This window comes from Musca domestica, unplaced genomic scaffold (assembly GCF_030504385.1).
Source record: "Musca domestica strain aabys unplaced genomic scaffold, Musca_domestica.polishedcontigs.V.1.1 29, whole genome shotgun sequence".
Taxonomy (NCBI): Eukaryota; Metazoa; Arthropoda; class Insecta; order Diptera; family Muscidae; genus Musca; species Musca domestica.
The window spans coordinates 2,796,667-2,816,139 of NW_026712296.1; the positions used below are offsets into that span (position 1 = coordinate 2,796,667).

Genomic DNA, 19,473 nt, shown 5'->3' on the forward strand with positions numbered 1-19,473 from the left:
AAGGAGTTATGGCCATTTTAAAATATTCAATAATTCATGCTTAAAAAAGTGATCGCAAATAATAGCTAAAAACGCCGAAATCTCCATATTAAATGAGTTATGGCCATTTTAAAATATTCAATAATTCAAGCTTTAGAAAGTGATCACAAATAATAGCTAAAAATGCCGAAAACTCAATTTTTAAGGAGTTATGGCCATTTTAAAATATTCAATAATTCAAGCTTTAAAAAGTGATCACAAATAATAGCTAAAAACGCCTAAATCTCAATATTAAGGGAGTTATGGCCATTTTAAAATATTCAATAATTCAAGCTTTAGAAAGTGATCACAAACAATAGCTAAAAACGCCGAAAACTCAATATTAAAGGGTTTATGGCCATTTTAAAATATTCAATAATTCATGCTTAAAAAAGTGATCACAAATAATAGCTAAAAACGCCGAAAACTCAATATTTAAGGAGTTATGGCCATTTTAAAATGTTCAATAATTCTAGATTTAAAAAGTGATCACAAATAATAGTTAAAAACGCCGAAAACCCAATATTTAAGGAGTTGTCGCCATTTTAAAATGTTCAATAATTCATGCTTAAAAAAAGTGATCACAAATAATAGCTAAAAACGCCGAAAACTCAATATATAAGGAGTTATGGTCATTTTAAAATATTCAATAATTCAAGCTTTAAAAATGGATCACAAATAATAGCTAAAAACGCCGAAAACTCAATATTAAAGGAGTTATGGCCATTTTAAAATATTCAATAATTCAAGCTTTAAAAAGTGATCACAAATAATAGCTAAAAACGTCAAAAATTCAATATTTAAGGAGTTATGACCATTTTAAAATATTTAATAATTTAAGCTTTAAAAAGTGATCACAAATAATAGCTAAAATCGCCGAAAACTCAATATGTAAGGAATTATAGCCGTTTTAAAATGTTCAATAATTAATGCCTAAGAAACTGGTTAATATCAAATTTTATTTGGCGTTAAGAGCACAAAATTCAGTACTGATTCCGAAAAACAGAGCTGCACATATGGGTTCGTATCAATATTTACTTACGTAGGAAACTTCGAGATTCTATAAAGAATAGGGGTTATACCAAAGTATGAAAAATCCCACTTATTTATTGCTACCTTTATGTCAAAATTCAATTTTCTATTGGGTATTTCTTTTTTACTGTCCAGCATCACTTCAATCCTCCGAATTTCATTTTCAAAATTTGTGCTTGTTTAAGCAAAATTAAAAAAATCGCAAAATTGTGTTCTGCAACGAGGCTCATGTTTGTCTCAATGAGTATGTAATTTTTTATTAAAAATATCACAATTTGTCTTTCATGAAAATTTAAATGGTTCTCTTCCTCAAGCCCAATTGCATGCCAGTGACGGAACGTAGAACAATTCCCAGCTCGGGCACGAATGCTTCGCCCAATGGCAACAATTCGAACGATCGGATGACGTGGATCAAAGTGACTTTCATCTCGTACATGGCAAACTTTTGGCCAATGCAATTGCGTGGGCCAGCACTGAATGGGATAAATTGGAAACTGCTCTTTAAATCCAGGTTTTCATGGCGTTCAGGAATAAAATTAAGCGGATTATCGAATGCCTGCGGATCATATCCCATGCCAAAGACAATGACAATGAATTCCGAGCCAGCTGGTATAACTCCATCGCCAAGGATCGAGTGTGCTGTGGGAAGAGGATTACAATTTATTTTCCAATAATGGAAATTTTAAACATATTATACTTACTATACTTAAAATCTTCTGTAAGATTTCGAGCAATTAACGGTACTGGGGGAAATTTACGCAGCGACTCCTTTATCACACACTCCATATATTTCAGATCGTTTAGACTCTGCAAAGTTATGGGCTTGGAGAAATCTTCGCCATAAACTTGATTGATTTCGGCCAAGAGTTTATCCTGCACTCTGGGGTGACGGGCTAAAATGTAAAGGGAGCATGCCATTGAAGTGGCTGTGGTATCATGGCCCTCAAACATAAAGGTATCGACTTCTTCACGGATATCTTCATCGGTCAGCGGTTCTCCATCAATTGTTGACTGCAACAAGACATCCAATAAAGCCATTCGTTTTTTAGTGGCCACATCTCCATTGGCACTCTTCAATGATGCTTCCAAGGCATCTCGTCGCTCCTTGATCACTTTGTGGGTGAAATCATGCATTATTTTTAAATTCTTCTCTGATTGCCTCTTTTTGAAGGGATGCAGTACGGAAAAGAGGAAATCACTGTGCAGATGAATGCGCAGAAAACGCCATGCAACCGTTTTAGTCATTCTGAAATTGTAATGTTTCGATTAAAAAGTTAGTAATTATCTTTTTCTTACACCTGTATGGAACGGCCAAAGGCCGGTCGGGTCCGAGATTCCAATAGTGATCTTTTTAAATGCTAGTTACGACTTTATAACGGCTGAACTTTGAAATCTGTATTAATTTCTACTAAATTTGACGAGGTTTTTTTTCTGCTGTATGTGTACATGTATATTCATATAATCCCGAATTCAAATAGGGGTTTCCTTGGGCAAACAAATGTGGAAAATATAGTGTCATTTAGTACTACTCCAAAAAGTGGACCATGTGATGATAAAGATCTCTGTCAAATTTAAAAACTCTATACTAAATGTTTTCAAACATATATCTCAACCTATAGTGGTCCCTGTGCTGGTGTGTATCTACAAACGAGTAATATCAAGTCCACTTGGAATTATCCACAATTCAGACTTGCTATTGAACAGCGAGATTTATAGTGGAGTTTTATATGGAATATTGCTTCTTTTGATAACTTCTGATTAAAGTGAAATTTTATGTTAATTTCATCATTCTAAAACAAGTAAAGAAAGTAAGTCAGGCGGGGTCGACTTTGTGATACCCTACACCACTTTGCTAATTAAGTAGAGCTCCACATAACAATTAAAAGTTTTTATGGGAGAATTCAATCATACGCTCTATGATTATAATTATAATTTAAAGTTCAAAGGACTAAATATGCCGAAGCATTTGTATCTTTTAAATTCGGAATTATATTGCCCATTTGGTGCACAATTAGCTTGAAATCGGATAAAGATATATATGGGAGCTGTATCCAAATATGAACCGATCCCGATAAAATTTGGCAAAGGTATTTCTCAGCTGTATTTGATAGATTTCCCCGAATACCGTAGTTACGTAGTGCATATTACGGCTGTGCAGGACAAATTCAACAAATCTGATGAACAATATATAGAGGAGCTATAGCTATATCTGAACCGATTTTCCCCAAATTTGACATACTTGTTTCTCAATTTGGTCCAAAGTGCCAAATCCCATTTGGACTAATATTACACGTTTGGTGGAAATCAAAAGGCACATCGGTCGAAGATATATATGGGAGCTATATCCAGAACTGAACCGATCTCCATAAAATTTAGCACAGGTATTTCTGCGCTGTATTTGATATATTTCCTTAAATATCATTGTTACAGAGTGCATATTAAAGCTGCGGAGGACAAAACTAACATATCGAATGAAGAATATATATGGGAGCAATAGCTGTATCTGAAACGATTTCCATCAAATTTGATATACTTATTTTCAGGGTTAATTTGGTCGTATGTGCAAAACTCCATAACATTTGGGCTGATATTACACCTTTGGTGTACAATAAAAGACAAATCGGACGAAGATATATGTGAACCGATCTCGATAAAAAAATATCAATGGTATTTCTCAGCCGTATTTGATATAATTACCTAAATAGCGTTATTACAGAGTGCATATTACGGCTGTGGAGGACAAAAAAAAAAAACAATCAAAAAAATACCCTGACCACCTTGTGTGTAGGGTATAAAAACAAGTAAAAAAGCAGATCAGTTCGGCCGGGCCGAACTTTTTATACCCTTCCACTATTTGGATCTCGATAAAAAAATATCAATGGTATTTCTCAGCCGTATTTGATATAATTACCTAAATAGCGTTATTACAGAGTGCATATTACGGCTGTGGAGGACAAAAAAAAAAAAACAATCAAAAAAATACCCTGACCACCTTGTGTGTAGGGTATAAAAACAAGTAAAAAAGCAGATCAGTTCGGCCGGGCCGAACTTTTTATACCCTTCCACTATTTGGAAAAAGCTTGAAAATTTTCAAAAAAAAAAAATTGACAACTCTCTTTCAGGGGGTTATGTACTCACAAAGAATTCCTTTTGTGGATTATAAGACCATTCCATTGAAAAATATGGCTAAAATCATCAAAATACCCAATATCGCGGGGCACCATTGTATGGGGGCCATATGATATCGTCGACCTATATAAAAAAATTACTTTCAGGGGCTAAAGTACTCACAGAGAACTCCTTGTGTAGAATTTCAGACAATTTCATTAAAAAATGTGGTTAAAACCATTAAAATACCTAATATCGGGAGTTACAGTTATGTGGGGGAGATACAATATCGTGGACCTATATAGACAATTCTCTTTCAGGGGGTAAAGGGGGTACTCACAAGGGACTCCTTGTGTGGAATTACAGACAATTCCATTGAAAATCTGGCTAAAATCACCGAAATACCGAATATGGGGGGTACCGTTATATGGTAGCTATACGATATCGTGGACCGATATAGGCCATCTTCGAACTTGACCTGCCTGCAGAAAAAAGACAGATCTGTTCAAAATTTTAGCTTCCTATCTTAATTCGTTTTGACCGTAGTGTGATTAGAACAGACAGACTGACGGACAGGGCTAAATCGTTTTAGAATTTTACGCTGATCAAGTATATATATAATTGTTGGGTCTAAAATGATTATTTTGATGAGTTACAAACGGAATGACGAACTTAATATATCCTCTATACTATGTATGGTGGTGGGTATAAAAATACCAAAGTGTCAATCACCTCAAGCAAGTGCTTCGCCGGGAATAGGCCAAAATACCGCAGAGCAACATTCGGGCAGCGTGTGACGGTTTCATTGGGCATTTGAAGGCTATATTCGTGACAAAGGTGGCCAATTTCAGCAAAGCTAAACTAATTCTAAAATTTGATGCTATTTCCGACATTTTTTGTTTCCATTCAATAAAATTAAAAAAAATTGAGAAATTTTGGCGTTTGACTTTGTTGCAGTTCTTTATCTCACCCTGTATATTTGGGTTCAGAAAAAGATACGTTTTTTGCACTTTGTGTCGATTTATGTCAATCTACTTACTCCAAAACTGCATTCGTATATTGCTTGGTCCCACCCGTCTGGGCATTCACCTTTGTCCCCATTGCGGTTTCGGCAATTATGTCCAGTGTGTGGGCACACACAAACGGATACACGTCGAAAGCACTCTTACCATCGGCCTTTGTGGCTAAACAATTCACCAAAGTCTTTGAATTGCGATTGAATACTTCTACAAATTCTTCAAGAATTTTAAAATGAAATGCTGGGGTAATTACGCGACGTCGTGTGTACCACTTGTGGCCATCACTGGTCAACAAGCCATTGCCCAGCCATTCGTGGAGGATGCTGTACAATGTGTGCTTACGAATCTGAACGGTACTGCTTAAGAGTTGTTCGTTTAATTCGGCGTCGCCACTTGCAATAATCAAACGATTGAAAATCCACGCCTTTAAAACTAGGCCATATTTTAAACCCATTTCAAAGGACTTGTCAAAGATATCTGCAAATAAAAGCCGAATTAACAAGAAGTGTGTGGGTGTGTGTGTGTATGACACAACAAAGTGGTTTTGAAATTGACTTACTTTCCGGAGTTAGACCATAAGATTCTTGCAAAGCCCCCAGCAGGGGTATATTATATGGTCCATTTATGTTCTTCACTGCATCTCGTCTGGGCTTTTGTGACAAATGAATCCAAAATCCAAGAATAAACAGAGATAAGGTAATAACAGCTAATGCGGTGGACATTCTTGAGCGGAGGCTAAAGCGTTAATGCCTTTGTTTGTTTGGCCAGTATTTGACATTCAAATTATGAATCTTATCGGCCTAAAGTATATACAACAACTTGAGATAATCTAATCGTGGTATTTGTTTATAATAACATTTAACAAATATTCATTTAAAATGAAAAAAAGAAAGAGGCTGTTTTGTGGATAGAGTTCTTAATTCAAAATCTATGAATCGATTTGAAATATAAAGACCCCCACCCTACTTAATGATATGTGAGTCACACCACTCTTTTTACGCCTGTTAATTATAAGGTCATATGGCTTAAGAGCCTCATCTTTATTTCGATGAGGCTCTGTAGCCATATGATCCTAGTTTTACATCCTAGGTCTCTTTGGACCAAATCCGTTTCAGGATATTTGGAGTCGATTTAGGGGCGTCCGTCCGTCCGTCTGTCTGGCTGGTGCGAACGATAACTCTCGAAGGGTGTACTATTATTTTCAAACTTAAATCGCGTTCGGAGATGGGCAATATCGGTCTACTCCTTCTGGTACCTCCCCCAAAAAACGTAAAAATTTAATAGAAAATAATTTATCTCATAGAACAAGAAAGTAAGTTTAAATTATGTTCAAATTTTGCAAATCCCATTATTTATGTCAACGCGAGGTCCATATCGGACCACTCCATAAACATGGAACAATTACAACTCTTTTAAAGAGAAAAAATTATCTCATAGAACAAGAAAGGATTAATAAATTCTGTTCAACTTTTGCAAATCCCATTATATTTATCAGGACAAGGTCCATATCGGCCCACTCCATCAAGTACTTCCCCCACCTTGGGTCAAAACTTGGAATAATTATAACTCTTTAAAAGAGATTAACTATAACTCTTTTAAAGTGTGAAACAATAGTCCGATATTTTTATTAACAAAAGATCTGGTGAGAAGGTGGGATATATCGGTCTTGCGGTCTACTCCATCTGGTAGCTCCTCCACAAAGGGTCAAATTTTTGAATAATTGTATATCTCATAAAATGTAAAATAAGCATCACATTCATGTATCCCAATATTTTTACCAACGCACGTCCCGGGGTGAAAATGATAAATATCGGTCTATACCCTCTGGTACCTCTCCCACAAAGGTTCATGGTTTGCAGTACTTATATCTCTCATAATGTGCGAAACAAGTCGGCGATTCTTTTCAAACTAGGCATTTATAAATATTTTGCTCAATCAAAGATCTGATGAGAATATAGAATTCATCGGCTTACTTCTTCTTGTACATCCCCACAAAAGGTAAAAATTATGACTAACAATTATACCCCAAAATTGGTTATAGATGTCTGATTTTCTTCAAATTTTGCACAGACATATATTTTTATACCCCCGCCTTGAAAAGTCTGTCTGTTGAAATCACGATACAGCCCACATTACTTGACGTACATAGAGCTTTTACGCAGAGCATTTTGTTTTGTGTCTGGGATTAAATATATCTATCCACGTTTTGGTATAGCTGCCATATAACGGCACCTCCCGATATTCGGTATTTTGATGACTTTTGCCAGATTTTTCCACGGATTTGTCTAAAAATTTGTGTTTGTAGTTCGCAATGGTTTCTAGTTTCGGTGGCGGAACATTTTATGCACAAGTTCCATGCATATGTCCACATTTTCGTATAACGCACACATAACGAAACCCACCGATATGTGGTATTTTGAAAATCTTTGAAATTGATAAAATTAGGAAATATTTTTATATGGGGCTGTACCCAAAATTGGTCCTATAATATTATTATTGAGAAGTTTTCGAAAATTTTAGTTACAACTGATTTGGTTGGAAATTGGGGCGAAAAGCTTGTGTAGCAATGTAGCCCACTTCAAATATCAAACTTCTTAAGATTACTACAAACATCTATGTCAAATTTCATTATTTTATCTGATCATGAATATATGCACTTAATGAGGTCTACGACGATTAGTTCCGGGTGTTACAAACGGAATGACAAATTCAATATACTCTCCATCTAATGGTGAAGGGTAAAATAATTTAGATCAAGTCGCGTGTACGTTTTGTTATGTGCCTTTCCATATTGAATCGCTAAATATAAGTGAAGTAGAAAGTATCAAAAACACTTTTGATTTTTGTTTATTTCTTTATTTGAATTAGGTGCATTGATAACAAAATGGTCTAAGGCCCCCTGTTGGTTGAGATTATTCAATTGCTCAATGGACGATAAGAAAAGCCAAAGCCATTTTGGCAAATTAAATATATTTGTACACAGAAAGAAGTGTACAATAAATTTGTCATCCCGTTTGTAACTTCTGAAAATAATACAGCGTAAAGTTCACAACCGATGTTTTAAAAACTCTATCTTTTAAACGGATTCTGAATCGATTTTCACTAAATTTGACGGAGACATTTTAATATTTCATTCCAAATAACATTGCTATAGAGTGCATGAGAAGGATTATATTAAAAAATACATATCGGAGCCGAGTTCACAATATGGAAACGTTCACTCCATTTGGTCTGATCTTAACCATTATTTGCAAACCTGAAATCGAATTAAGTATATATATGGGAGCTATATCCAAAACTTAGACGTTCTCGATAAAATTTGGCAAACGTATTTCTGAGCTCTATAAGATATCTGGTACAAAAGTTGGCGAATGCATATAACGAATGTTAGGGACTTAAACACCAATTCGGATGAAACATATATATGGGAGCCATAGGTATATCTGAACCGATTTTCACCAAATTGGATGTACTTGCTTCTATGCTGTCTTCGGTCGGATATACCAAAATTCAGTACTTTTGGACTGATATTGGCCATTTGATACACAATTAACCCGAAATCGGTTGAAGATATATATGGGAGCTATAATCAAATCTAAACCGATCTTGATAAAATTTAATACACCTATATCAGAGTTGTATCTGACATCTGGTACCAAAGATCATTGTTGTGGAATACATATTGCGCTTGTGAGGGACTTTAAACCCCAAATCGGATAAAACATATATATATATATATATAGAAGCTATAGCAATATCTGAACCGATTTACACCAAATTTGAAGTACTGGTTTCTAGGAAGAATTCAGTTTTAATTGCCAAAATTCAGTCCATTTTGGCTGATATTAGCCATTTAGTGCACAATAAACCTGATAAAGATATATATGGGAGCAATATCCTAATCTGAACGGATCTCCATACAATTTGGCAGACGTATTTCCAAGCAGTATCTAATGTTCGGTACCGACTACCATGCTTGTGGAGTGCATATTACGCATGTGGGGGACTTAAGCCCCCCAAATCGGATGAAACATACATATGGGAACTGTAGCTATATCTGAACCGATTCTCTCAAAATTTGATGCACTTGCTTCAAGACTTAATTCGGTCAATGGTGCAAAATTCAGGTCATTTGGACAGATATTGGTGCACAATTCACCCGAAATCGGTTGAAGATATATATGGGACCTATGTCCAAATCTAAACCGATCTTGATAAACTTTAATACACCTATATCAGAGTTGTATGTGATATCTGGTACCAAAGATCATTGTTGTGGAATGCATATTACGCTTGTGGGGGACTGTAAACCCCAAATCGGATAAAACATATATATATATATGGGAGCTATAGCTATATCTGAACCGGTTTACACCAAATTTGAAGTACTGGTTTCTAGGATGAATTAAATTTTAATTGCCAAACTTCAGTCCATTTGGGCTGATATTAGTGCACAACAAACCTGATAAAGATATATATGGGAGCTATATCCCATTTAGTTTCACAGAGGTGTTTTTGGGCTGTATCTGATATCTGGTACCAAATAAAAATGTTGTGAAGTGCTTATTACGCATGTGAGGGCTTATATACCAAATCGGATGAAACCTATATATGGGAGCTATAGCTATATCTAAATCGATTTTCCCCAATTTTCATGTATATTTTGTATAATTCGGGTCATTTGGACTTATATTGGCCATTTGGTGCACAATTAAACCATTTTCCACTTCCATTTCACTTACCCCTCTCTCCAACGAACTATGTGGCTTATATAAAGAATGTATTTTGCCTCACAGAACTGGAATCAAAACTTACATTAATTATTCAAATTTTATTTTAATTTTCTAAACATTATCACATGTATTAATATCACAAATATCAGTCAACAATATAGGGTGTCGTCTACTTCACTCTCTTCCTCAGACCCAATTGCATGCCCGTTTTTGAACGTAAGACAATACCCAGTATCGCTTTGGTATCCTCACCCAGCGGCAGTAACTCATATTCCCGAATTACATTGGTCAGGGTAACTTTCATTTCGTACATGGCAAATTTTTGGCCAATACAATTTCGTGGCCCCGCACTAAATGGCAGATACTCAAAGCTTTTGCTCAGAGGTTTTTCGTGACGTTCGGGTATGAATTCTGAGGGATCTTCAAATGTAAATAAATCGTGTGACATTTTGTAAATGCCAATAATGAGTTCCGAACCAGCCGGAATTATTCCTTCGCCCAGTTGCGAGTGTTCTAGGGAAGAGATTTGAATTGGTTTAATATACTGTAAACGAAAATCAAATTTGAATATACTTACTATATTTTAAATCTTCCTTAATTTCCCGACCAATTATGGGAACAGGCGGAAACATGCGCAGTGCTTCCTTAATTACGCATTCCATATATTTCAATTCATTCAAATTCATCAGAGAAAATGGTTTGGGATCCTCCTTTCCATAGACGTTATGAATTTCGGCCAAGAGTTTTTCCTGGACCTCTGGATGGCGGGCCAATATATGCAGGGTAAAACTCAGGGCTGTAGCTGTGGTATCATGCCCCTCAAACATAAATGTATCGACTTCTTCGCGTATATCCTCATTGGACAGGGGTTCACCCTCAATTGTCGACTGCAGCAGGACATCCAGCAGCGCCATTCGCTTCTTCTGGCCAACATCAAAGTGCTCCTGATCATCGGCCGTCTCCTGGCTTGCTTTCGCCAAGGAAGCTTTCAGTGTGCTGCGTCGTTCATTGATTACCTTATCTGTGAACTCATGCATTATGCGTAAATTCCTCATCATCTGCATCTTTTTGAATGGATGAAGAATGGAGAAGATAAAGTCGGAGTGTATGTGTAATCGTAGAAAGCGCCATGCCATCATTCGTGTCATTCTGCAAAGACAAAATAAAGAAAAAGTTCATATTCAAGTTTGCATTTACAGGTGAAGTGGACGTTTTATTGTTGAGCAGAAGTAAAATTTCGTTGAGTATTTTACATCCTAATTTATTTCATATTTGGGCTAAAATGCGGCTCAAATGTAGGACTCAAAAGACAATCTGATTATTAAGAAGAAGATGTAAAATTTGTATACCAAAATCCCCGAATCCTGATTATAACGAAATAAATTATGGAAAATGCCCCCAACGATCCATTTGACTTTTTATCCTTTCACATTTTGTAACTAATCAAAATTATAAATTTTGACTCAAGCTTCAATTTATACATATTTCTTTTTTTAAATTCTGTAGAAGATGTGGCTAAACTCGTAAAAATATCGAATATTCGAAATATTTTGTAATCGCCTTTATTCAGTCTCTAACCCCACCTCCATGCTAAATTTTGTGAGGATCGGGCCATAATTCCGACTTGTGGCGTGAATACAAATTAACATGAAGAGACGGACATACATAGCTTGATCGACTCGGCTCAGCGAGATAGGAAAATCCATGTGTTACATTCTATGTGCAAGACCAATATTCCGAGGTGTTAAATATTGTTTGGATAAATCAAATTTATAATACACGCAACACATAATTTTCTAGGGTATGGTATATACAGGATGAAAAAATTGCAACCAACTTCAGACTGTTGTGATTCCAGTGACAGCTCATTATACTTTGCAAGCAAAAGCGTACAAAAGCATTTTGGTGAGAATTTTGCAGAAAAAAGTTATTCGTGATGGAATTCAAGCGTGATAGTGTGATTTCTTTATATTTGTCTGGAAAACCACCAGTGGCTATCCTTAGAGCACTCCAGCATTTCAATGTGAATAAATCTTTTGCGTCTCGTACCATCGCTCGTTGCCGTGATACTGGTAGCTTAGCTCGACGTCAAGGAAGTGGACGGAACAAAGAAGCAAGATCAGCAGAAATGGTTCAAAAAGTACTTGATCGAAACCCGCGACGCAGTGGCCGAAAAATGGCTCTTGAGCTGAACGTATCGCAATATTTCATTCGGCAAATATTGAAAAATGAGCTCGGGGTAAAGTCATTGAAATTCCAAAAAGTGCAAGAACTTACACCGCAATAGAATGAAAATAGACGCAAAAGAGCTAAAGAGTTGCTTTGCTTGGCCGAAAGTGGTGAACTGGCGAATTTGGTTTTCTCCGAGGAGAAAACATTCGTTGTCCAGCAGTTGTAAACAAACAAAATGATCGTGTTTACTTGCCAAAGAAGTCAGCTGAAAATGTGCACCTTCGGTTGGCCAACAGAACTCAAGCGATGGCCATGGTGATGGTGTTGGCCGCCATGACAGCCGACGGTCGTTCTCCGCTCGTATTATTCGACCGTGGCATCAGAATAAATGCCGAATATTATAGCGAAAATATTCTGGAGGGTGTATTAAAGCTTTGGGCACGCATATAGTTTGGCCGCAGACCTTGGACATTCCAACAGGACTCAACACCATCGCACTCAGCACGCGCCACCCAAGAATGGTTACAAAATGAGGTTCCTCGCTTCATTTCCAGCGCACAATGGCCACTAAAATCTCGGATACCAATCCGTTGGACTATTGTGTCTGGAGTATATTGGAAAGTAAGGTTGGCACTAAAAAATACAAAAGTGTCGATCACCTCAAGCAAGCGCTTTGCCGATAATGGGCCAAAATATCGCAGACCAACATTCCGGGAGCGGGTGATTGTTTCATTGGCATTTTGAAGACCATAATTCGTGCCAAAGGTGACCAATTCGAACAAATCTAAACTTATTCTGAAATTTGATGCAATTTCCGAAACATTTTGCTTTCATTCAATATAATTTTAAAAAAATGTAAAAACAGCTGATTCTCAATCAGCTGATGGTACTGGATAATTCTTTCTGACAATTTTTTTAAAGTAGGAATTTTCAAAATCTTAATGAATCTATTATGAAAATTACCCTTTCCTCTCCCGCTCACTAACTGGACTTTTGGGTTATCAAACAACATTTTGTAATTATCAGTACAAATTAGTGGGTTATTGTACACACCTAATATCAACATTACCCACAGTTTCGTATGTGATAAGAATGTATGGTTCTTATCACATTTTAAATTCTATAATAAAACAGCTGATTGACATACTTTTTTTGGAAATCGTTGAACAGAAGCTAATTGCAAGTAGCATAAACAAGTCGAAAAATGTAATCAGTGCCATTAAGGAAATAACAAAGCGGAACCCTACAGCATAACGAACATTTGCTTTCTGAACTACAACTGCGAAATTAGAAGAAATGTATATGCTAGACCTATAACAAAATGAAACCCGAAATGAAAATTAGCTTAAGAAATTTATTATATGGCCATCTGTCTTTTTACGATAGAGTCCACACTATTTAATCTAGAGCTTTCAAATTTGGCACAAAAGGTTTATATTATATGCAGGCTGATTGGTATTGAAAATGGGCTATATGAGTCTTTGATTAGGTATAGCCCCCATATAACGGTACCTCCCGATTTTCGGTATTTTGAAGGTTTCTGCCACAATTTCCAACCAAATTTGGTAATAAAATGGGTTTTGCTATTTGGGTTATTATACCCCCAGCCATATGGCTGGAGAGGGTACATCCCCCACAAAGGGCAACATTTTGAATATCTATGAACCTCATAAAACGCTAAATAAACATCCGATTCCACATCTCAACACATCTCAATATTTCCATCAACACAAGATCTGTTAAAAAGATGGTAGAGATCGGAACATTTCTTCTGGTACCTCCCCCACAAAGAGTCAAAATGTTGAATAACCAAAACGATTATAAAATCCGAAATAAGCACCCGGTTCCCTTAATATTTCACATATCCCATTAGAAGAAGGAATCTGCTATGAAGATGGGACCCCAAAAAGGGTCAAAATTTTGAACATGCTTCAATTTTGAATAAGCTCATAAAACGCGAAATTATTATCGATTGCATTCAGACTAGGTACATCTCAATATTTTCATCAACACAAGATATGTTATAAAGATGGTGGAGATATCTAAATATTTATCTTAACCAGAAATCTGATATGAATATGTCATTTATCGGAATTTATCCATTTCTTCTCCATAGAAGGCCAACAATTTGAATAACCATAACAGAAGACAACATAAATTTAAATAATCAAACATTGGCTGAGGGTATACATCTGTCGGCAAAGCAAAGACTGATACTTTTTAACTTGTTATTGTTTCCTACACCACAAGGTGGTCAGGGTATTATGTCTTTGTGCATTTGTTTGTAACAGGCAAAAGGGAACAAGATAGACCCATAGTTCCTTTTTATGATCTGCATAGAATCACATTCTGAGTCGATTTATGCATGCCGTCCGTCTATCCATGTATTTTTGTAAACAAAGTACAATTCGCATTTATTGCCCGATCCAAATGAAATTTTGCACAAATCATTTGTTTGGCCCAAGGACGAACCCTATTGAAATTCGAGATAATCGGTAAAAATTTAGATATAGCTCCTTATATGTATATATCTTCGTCCGATTTGCCTTTTATTGTGCACCAAACGTGAAATATCAGCCGGAATAGTATGGAATTTGGCACATACAACCAAATTAGGTCTGCAAATAAGTATTCGAAATCAGTTCAGATATAGCTATAGCTCCCATATATATTTTTCATCCAATTTGTTATTTTTGTCCTCCGCAGCCGTAATATGCACTCTGTAACAACAATATTTGGGGAAATATATCAAATACAGCTGAGAAATACCTTTGCTAAATTTTATCGAGATCGGTTCAGATTTGGATATAGCTCCCATATATAACTTCGTCCGATTTACCTTTCATTGTGCACCAAACGTCTAATATTTGTCCAAAGAGGATGGAATTTGTCACTTATGACCGAATTGAGTATAGAAGCTAGTATGTTAAATTTGGTGAAGATCGGTTCAGATATAGCCATAGCTCCCATATATATTGTTCATCCGATTTGTTATATTTGTTACCCACAGCCGTAATATGGACTCCGTAACAACGATATTCAGGGAAATATATGAAATACAGCTCAGAAAAATATTTGCCATATTTTATCGAGATCGGTTCAGATTTGGATATAGTTCCCTTATATATCTTTATCCGATTTTAAATTAATTGTGCACCAAATGGGCAATACAAGTCAAAATTTAAAAGATACAAATGCTTCGGCATATTTAGACCTTTGAACTTTAAATTATAATCATAACGTGTATGATTGAATTCTCCCATAAAAACTTTTAATTGTTATGTGGAGCTCTACTAAATTAGCAAAGAGCTGTGGGGTATCATAAAATCGGCGCCGTCCGACTTTAAGACTTTCTTACTAGTTTTACTTTGATGAACATAGTTGTGGAGAGCTTTTTTATTTATTTTTGGAGATTTCTGCCATTTACTCGAATTTCGAAAAAATTCCGGCACACACTTAGCGCGATTCAGCAACAATTTTCTTTTTTCGACTATCGAAAATTATAATTCCAACGAACACAACATGTACAGTAGGGCGCAGGATATAAAGATGTAAAGTTCAGATGTATGTTTTGTAAATACATATGCATACATTTGTATTGACTGCTTAACCAGCTAGCCTTAAAGTGTTCATTCTGATTGATATTATTTTTAACAACTCTAAACAACATTTTCAACAGAATCGACTCCTATTTGAAGCATTAATTATTATTTCCTTTTTTAAAAATTTCAAATACCTCAATACAATCGGAAATAATTTACTTACTCCTCAACAGCTTTCGTATACTCCTTCGTACCACCAGTCTGAGCCATTACCTTAGTACCCATGGCCGTTTCCGCAATGATATCCAATGTTTCAGCACATACAAAAGGATAAACATCGAATGTGGTTCGGCCGTCGGCCATTGGCGACAAACAGTTCACCAAAACTTTAGACTGCTGATCGAATACCTCCAAGAATTCCTCAAGAATTTTGAAATGAAATGCCGGTGTAATAATTCGACGTCGTGAGTGCCATTTACGACCATCGCTGGTCAACAGGCCATTGCCCAGCCAATCATAGAGAACTCCATACAGACGATGTTTGGTTATGTGCGTGGTACTGGTCAGAATCTGTTCATTTAGTTCGGCATCGGCAGAGGCAATAATCAAACGATTAAATGCCCACACTTTGTGAATGGGCCCATATTTCAGAGAATTTTCACGAGCCCGTTGAAGGAAATCTTTAAATACGAAAAGGGTAAGGTATTAGTGAAGAGAATACCAACAAATAGAGGCAACACTTTCTTCTGCTTCTTACTTTCGGGATTCAGTTGATAGGCGAAATGTACTGCCCCCACAATCGGCAAATTGTGGGGTCCAACTATGTTTTTAACAGCTTTACGTTTTCGTTTTGTCGTTACATGGCTTAAAAAGGCCAATACAAATAGTGTCAGAGCTACGACTAATAAAACTGTGCTCATTCTAAGGCAATTACTTGAGGAATGATTAAATTTGACAATTGTTTGTTTTTTGTGACCCAAGAACAGAAGAAATCGAATCTTATCATTATGCAGCTAAGGCATATTATGCGATAATCTATCTAATCGTCACAAATTGCGTGTGGTTGTCGCTATTTAAATTTTGCTGCACACTTTAAATTTGAATTTATTTAAAAATAGATAAGAAGGGCTATAGTTGGACGGGGTCGATTATGTGTTACCCTGCAGAGATACTTGACGTGAACATTAAAAATTATAATATAACATTGTTTTCCATGTTGATAGATATTTAAAAATCCCATATTCGAATGCCTTTTTCATCTTGTGAGAAACTCGAGGTCTGGATCAGCGTAAAATTCTAAGATAATCTTACGATGTCGGTCTGTTGTAATCACGCTATCTTTCGAACGAAATGAGATAGAAGGCTAAACCTTTGCATACATGCATAGTTTACCATTAGGCAGGTTAAGTTCGTAAATGGACCATGTAAGTCCACGTCTTCGTATAGCCCCCATATAACGGTAGCTTCTGATATTCGGTATTTTCATGATTTTATCGACATTATTTGCCGGAATTATTTAAAATTTCGTGTTTGAAGTTCGTAATGGGTGCTACATAAATTTTTGTATGCAGGTTCACGTCTCCGTATAGCCCCCATATGACGGTACCTCCCGATACTCGGTATTTTTAAGATTTGTGTGACATTATTTACCATTATTATTTTAAATTTCGAATTTAAAGTTCGTAATCGGTACTACAGCCTGTGACAAAAAATGTTGTAAGCAAGTCCACGTCTTCGTATAGTCCCCATATAACCGTTTTCATTTAAGTGGTAGTTTTCGGAGGGTATTAAAAGTTCGGTCCGGCCAAACTTAGCTGCTTTTTTACCTGTTCGACATTATAACTGTAAAATCCTTTCGATTTTTCGTATGTGATTGATTTCTTTTAAAATAAATTAAATACAAAATTGTACTAAAATATGGTTTTGGCAATAAAATTCTGGACATGACATAAGGGGGGTTTTGGAAATAAAACTTAAACTTAGCCTTGTAGTGGTTTTAGGTCATAAAAGAAATTCGTAAAATTCCATTTGAAATGCGAAATATTTCATTGTAATTCCAACTTTTCTATTTGTAATTCGAATCATTTTATTTGTTATTTAACAAAGCAAATATGAAGCCAATTCGAAAAAATTTTTTAATCTATTTCGAATTTCAAATGGAATAATTCGAATTTAAAATGGAATAATTCGAATTTCAAATGAAATAATTCGAATTAAAAATGGAAAAAATTTAATTACAAATAACCAATAACAAGTGAAATTCTCGAATTGCAATTAAAACGTTTCAAATAACAAGCGGAGATCTCGAATTACAATTGAAATATTACATATTACAAACAATTCTCGAATTTCAAATAAAATGTTTCGAATTGCATCTGAGAAAGACACTCTGAAATTTTGTATTAGGACTGAGATAAGGCGGAATATTCCCAAAATTCGTACGTGAAGGTTAAGAAATGTTCTAATTTACATCATTATTTCTGAGTGAGTGAAAAGAGCAAAAATTTTAAATTTCGGAGTAATATGGCGGACATTTAGAAAATGAATGATTTAAGTTTACAAATGTTATGAATGGTACAAATCATGTTACAATGGTTTACCTTGTCCACCTTTCAATTTAATTCTGGATTTAGATCAATTGCGAAGTATTAAAATTAAAAATTATTTTTATGTTTTCCACGATAGTATTTCAATCCAAATCAGCTATACTTTGAAATTTCTTTCAGTGTTCAGTGGGTAGTTTAACTTCTCAAAAAAACTGTCCAATGTAAGGCCACTTTTTGGTATAACGGTTAATTTTGATTTTCGGCCTTCGAAGGTTTTGGCCCCATTTTTTCAATAAATTTACTTCAAAAGTAAAGGGGCCATAGCCAAAAGTCAAGTTTTCACATGGCGGATAGTAAAAACGCAGATTTTACATATTTCTTTTAATCTTGATATTAAAAATGTGTGCAGGTTCTAAATATTGCTGCAAAACATTATTTGTATAGGTCCACGCTTTATTATTGAAGATTTCGGGTTAATTGTGCCCCAAATGGGCAATATCAGCCTAAATGACCTGAATTTTGGCACATCCGTCCGAATTCAGTGTAGAAGCAAGTACATTAAATTTAATGAAAATCGGTTCGGATAAAGCTATAGCTTTCATCCGATTTCATGTTTATGTCCCCTACTTTCATAATAGGCATTCGACAACAATGATATTTGGTACCATATATCTTATAGAGCTCGGAAAAACCTTTGCCAAATTTTATCGAGATCGTCTAAGATTTGGATCTAGCTCCGTTATAACGATTTCAGGTTCAATGTGCAAATAATGGGTAATATCACTCCAACTAGGCTCCTATATATTTTTTTTTAATATAATCCTTCTCGAAGTGAATATGTTAGTTAGTTGTTTGTTCCCTCTGAAACCAAACTATAACTGCTCTAAACCCAAGTGTTGGTAGGTGGTATGATCTCCTTGAAATAAATACTTTCGTGACGAGAGCTCTACTAAATATGTACAAGGGTATCATATAGTCGGCCCGTCCAACTTTTGACTTTTCCTTACTTGTTTTTAATTGAATTTGGCAAGACTTTTGCCTTTTCCTCCTGGTTTTTAATTGAATTTGGCACTTAGAGTTTGTCCACATTTTCCTAAATCTCTCCATATAATCGTTTTTTTTTTTTTAGATTTAGGTCACATTTTCTATATATTTCACACGGAATTGTTTCAAATTATGTATTTAAGACCCAAACAAGATAACAATCATTGTAGTAGAAAATTGGCAATATAGGTCCCGGCTTTAGTATTTTGAAAAATTTAACTGAATTAAATTTGAACCGGTCTCATTCGTATTTACAGTT

General features: G+C 35.5%; 2 protein-coding genes across 2 annotated transcripts; both read right to left on the minus strand.

Annotated features, from left to right (window-relative positions):
- Positions 1-1,241: 1,241 nt before the first annotated feature.
- Positions 1,242-5,955, minus strand: LOC101888909 (cytochrome P450 4d8). Its single transcript, XM_005189732.4, has 4 exons — positions 5,737-5,955; positions 5,198-5,654; positions 1,752-2,296; positions 1,242-1,689 (listed from the first exon to the last, which is right to left on the minus strand). Exons 1-4 carry the CDS (start codon positions 5,897-5,899, stop codon positions 1,343-1,345), a joined length of 1,512 nt encoding a protein of 503 aa, XP_005189789.2. The 5' UTR covers positions 5,900-5,955; the 3' UTR covers positions 1,242-1,342.
- Positions 5,956-9,980: 4,025 nt separating this feature from the next.
- LOC101888728 (cytochrome P450 4d8) lies at positions 9,981-16,563 on the minus strand. The gene is made up of 4 exons (XM_005189731.4): positions 16,382-16,563; positions 15,848-16,304; positions 10,488-11,059; positions 9,981-10,423 (listed from the first exon to the last, which is right to left on the minus strand). The coding sequence occupies exons 1-4, from the start codon at positions 16,542-16,544 to the stop codon at positions 10,080-10,082; spliced, it is 1,536 nt and encodes a 511-aa protein (XP_005189788.1). The 5' UTR covers positions 16,545-16,563; the 3' UTR covers positions 9,981-10,079.
- Positions 16,564-19,473: the final 2,910 nt, after the last annotated feature.

What these genes read in the sequence shown, in the direction of transcription:
- LOC101888728 (XM_005189731.4), bottom strand. Translation starts at nt 16,544, where the DNA reads ATGAGCACAGTTTTATTAGTCGTAGCTCTGACACTATTTGTATTGGCC. An exon ending in CTATCAACTGAATCCCGAAA is followed by an intron (nt 16,305 to 16,381) that starts GTAAGAAGCAGA and finishes TCGTATTTAAAG; the next exon opens with ATTTCCTTCAACGGGCTCGT. An exon ending in TATACGAAAGCTGTTGAGGA is followed by an intron (nt 11,060 to 15,847) that starts GTAAGTAAATTA and finishes TTGTCTTTGCAG; the next exon opens with AATGACACGAATGATGGCAT.
- LOC101888909 (XM_005189732.4), bottom strand. Translation starts at nt 5,899, where the DNA reads ATGTCCACCGCATTAGCTGTTATTACCTTATCTCTGTTTATTCTTGGA. An exon ending in TTATGGTCTAACTCCGGAAA is followed by an intron (nt 5,655 to 5,736) that starts GTAAGTCAATTT and finishes TTTTATTTGCAG; the next exon opens with ATATCTTTGACAAGTCCTTT. An exon ending in TATACGAATGCAGTTTTGGA is followed by an intron (nt 2,297 to 5,197) that starts GTAAGTAGATTG and finishes TTACAATTTCAG; the next exon opens with AATGACTAAAACGGTTGCAT.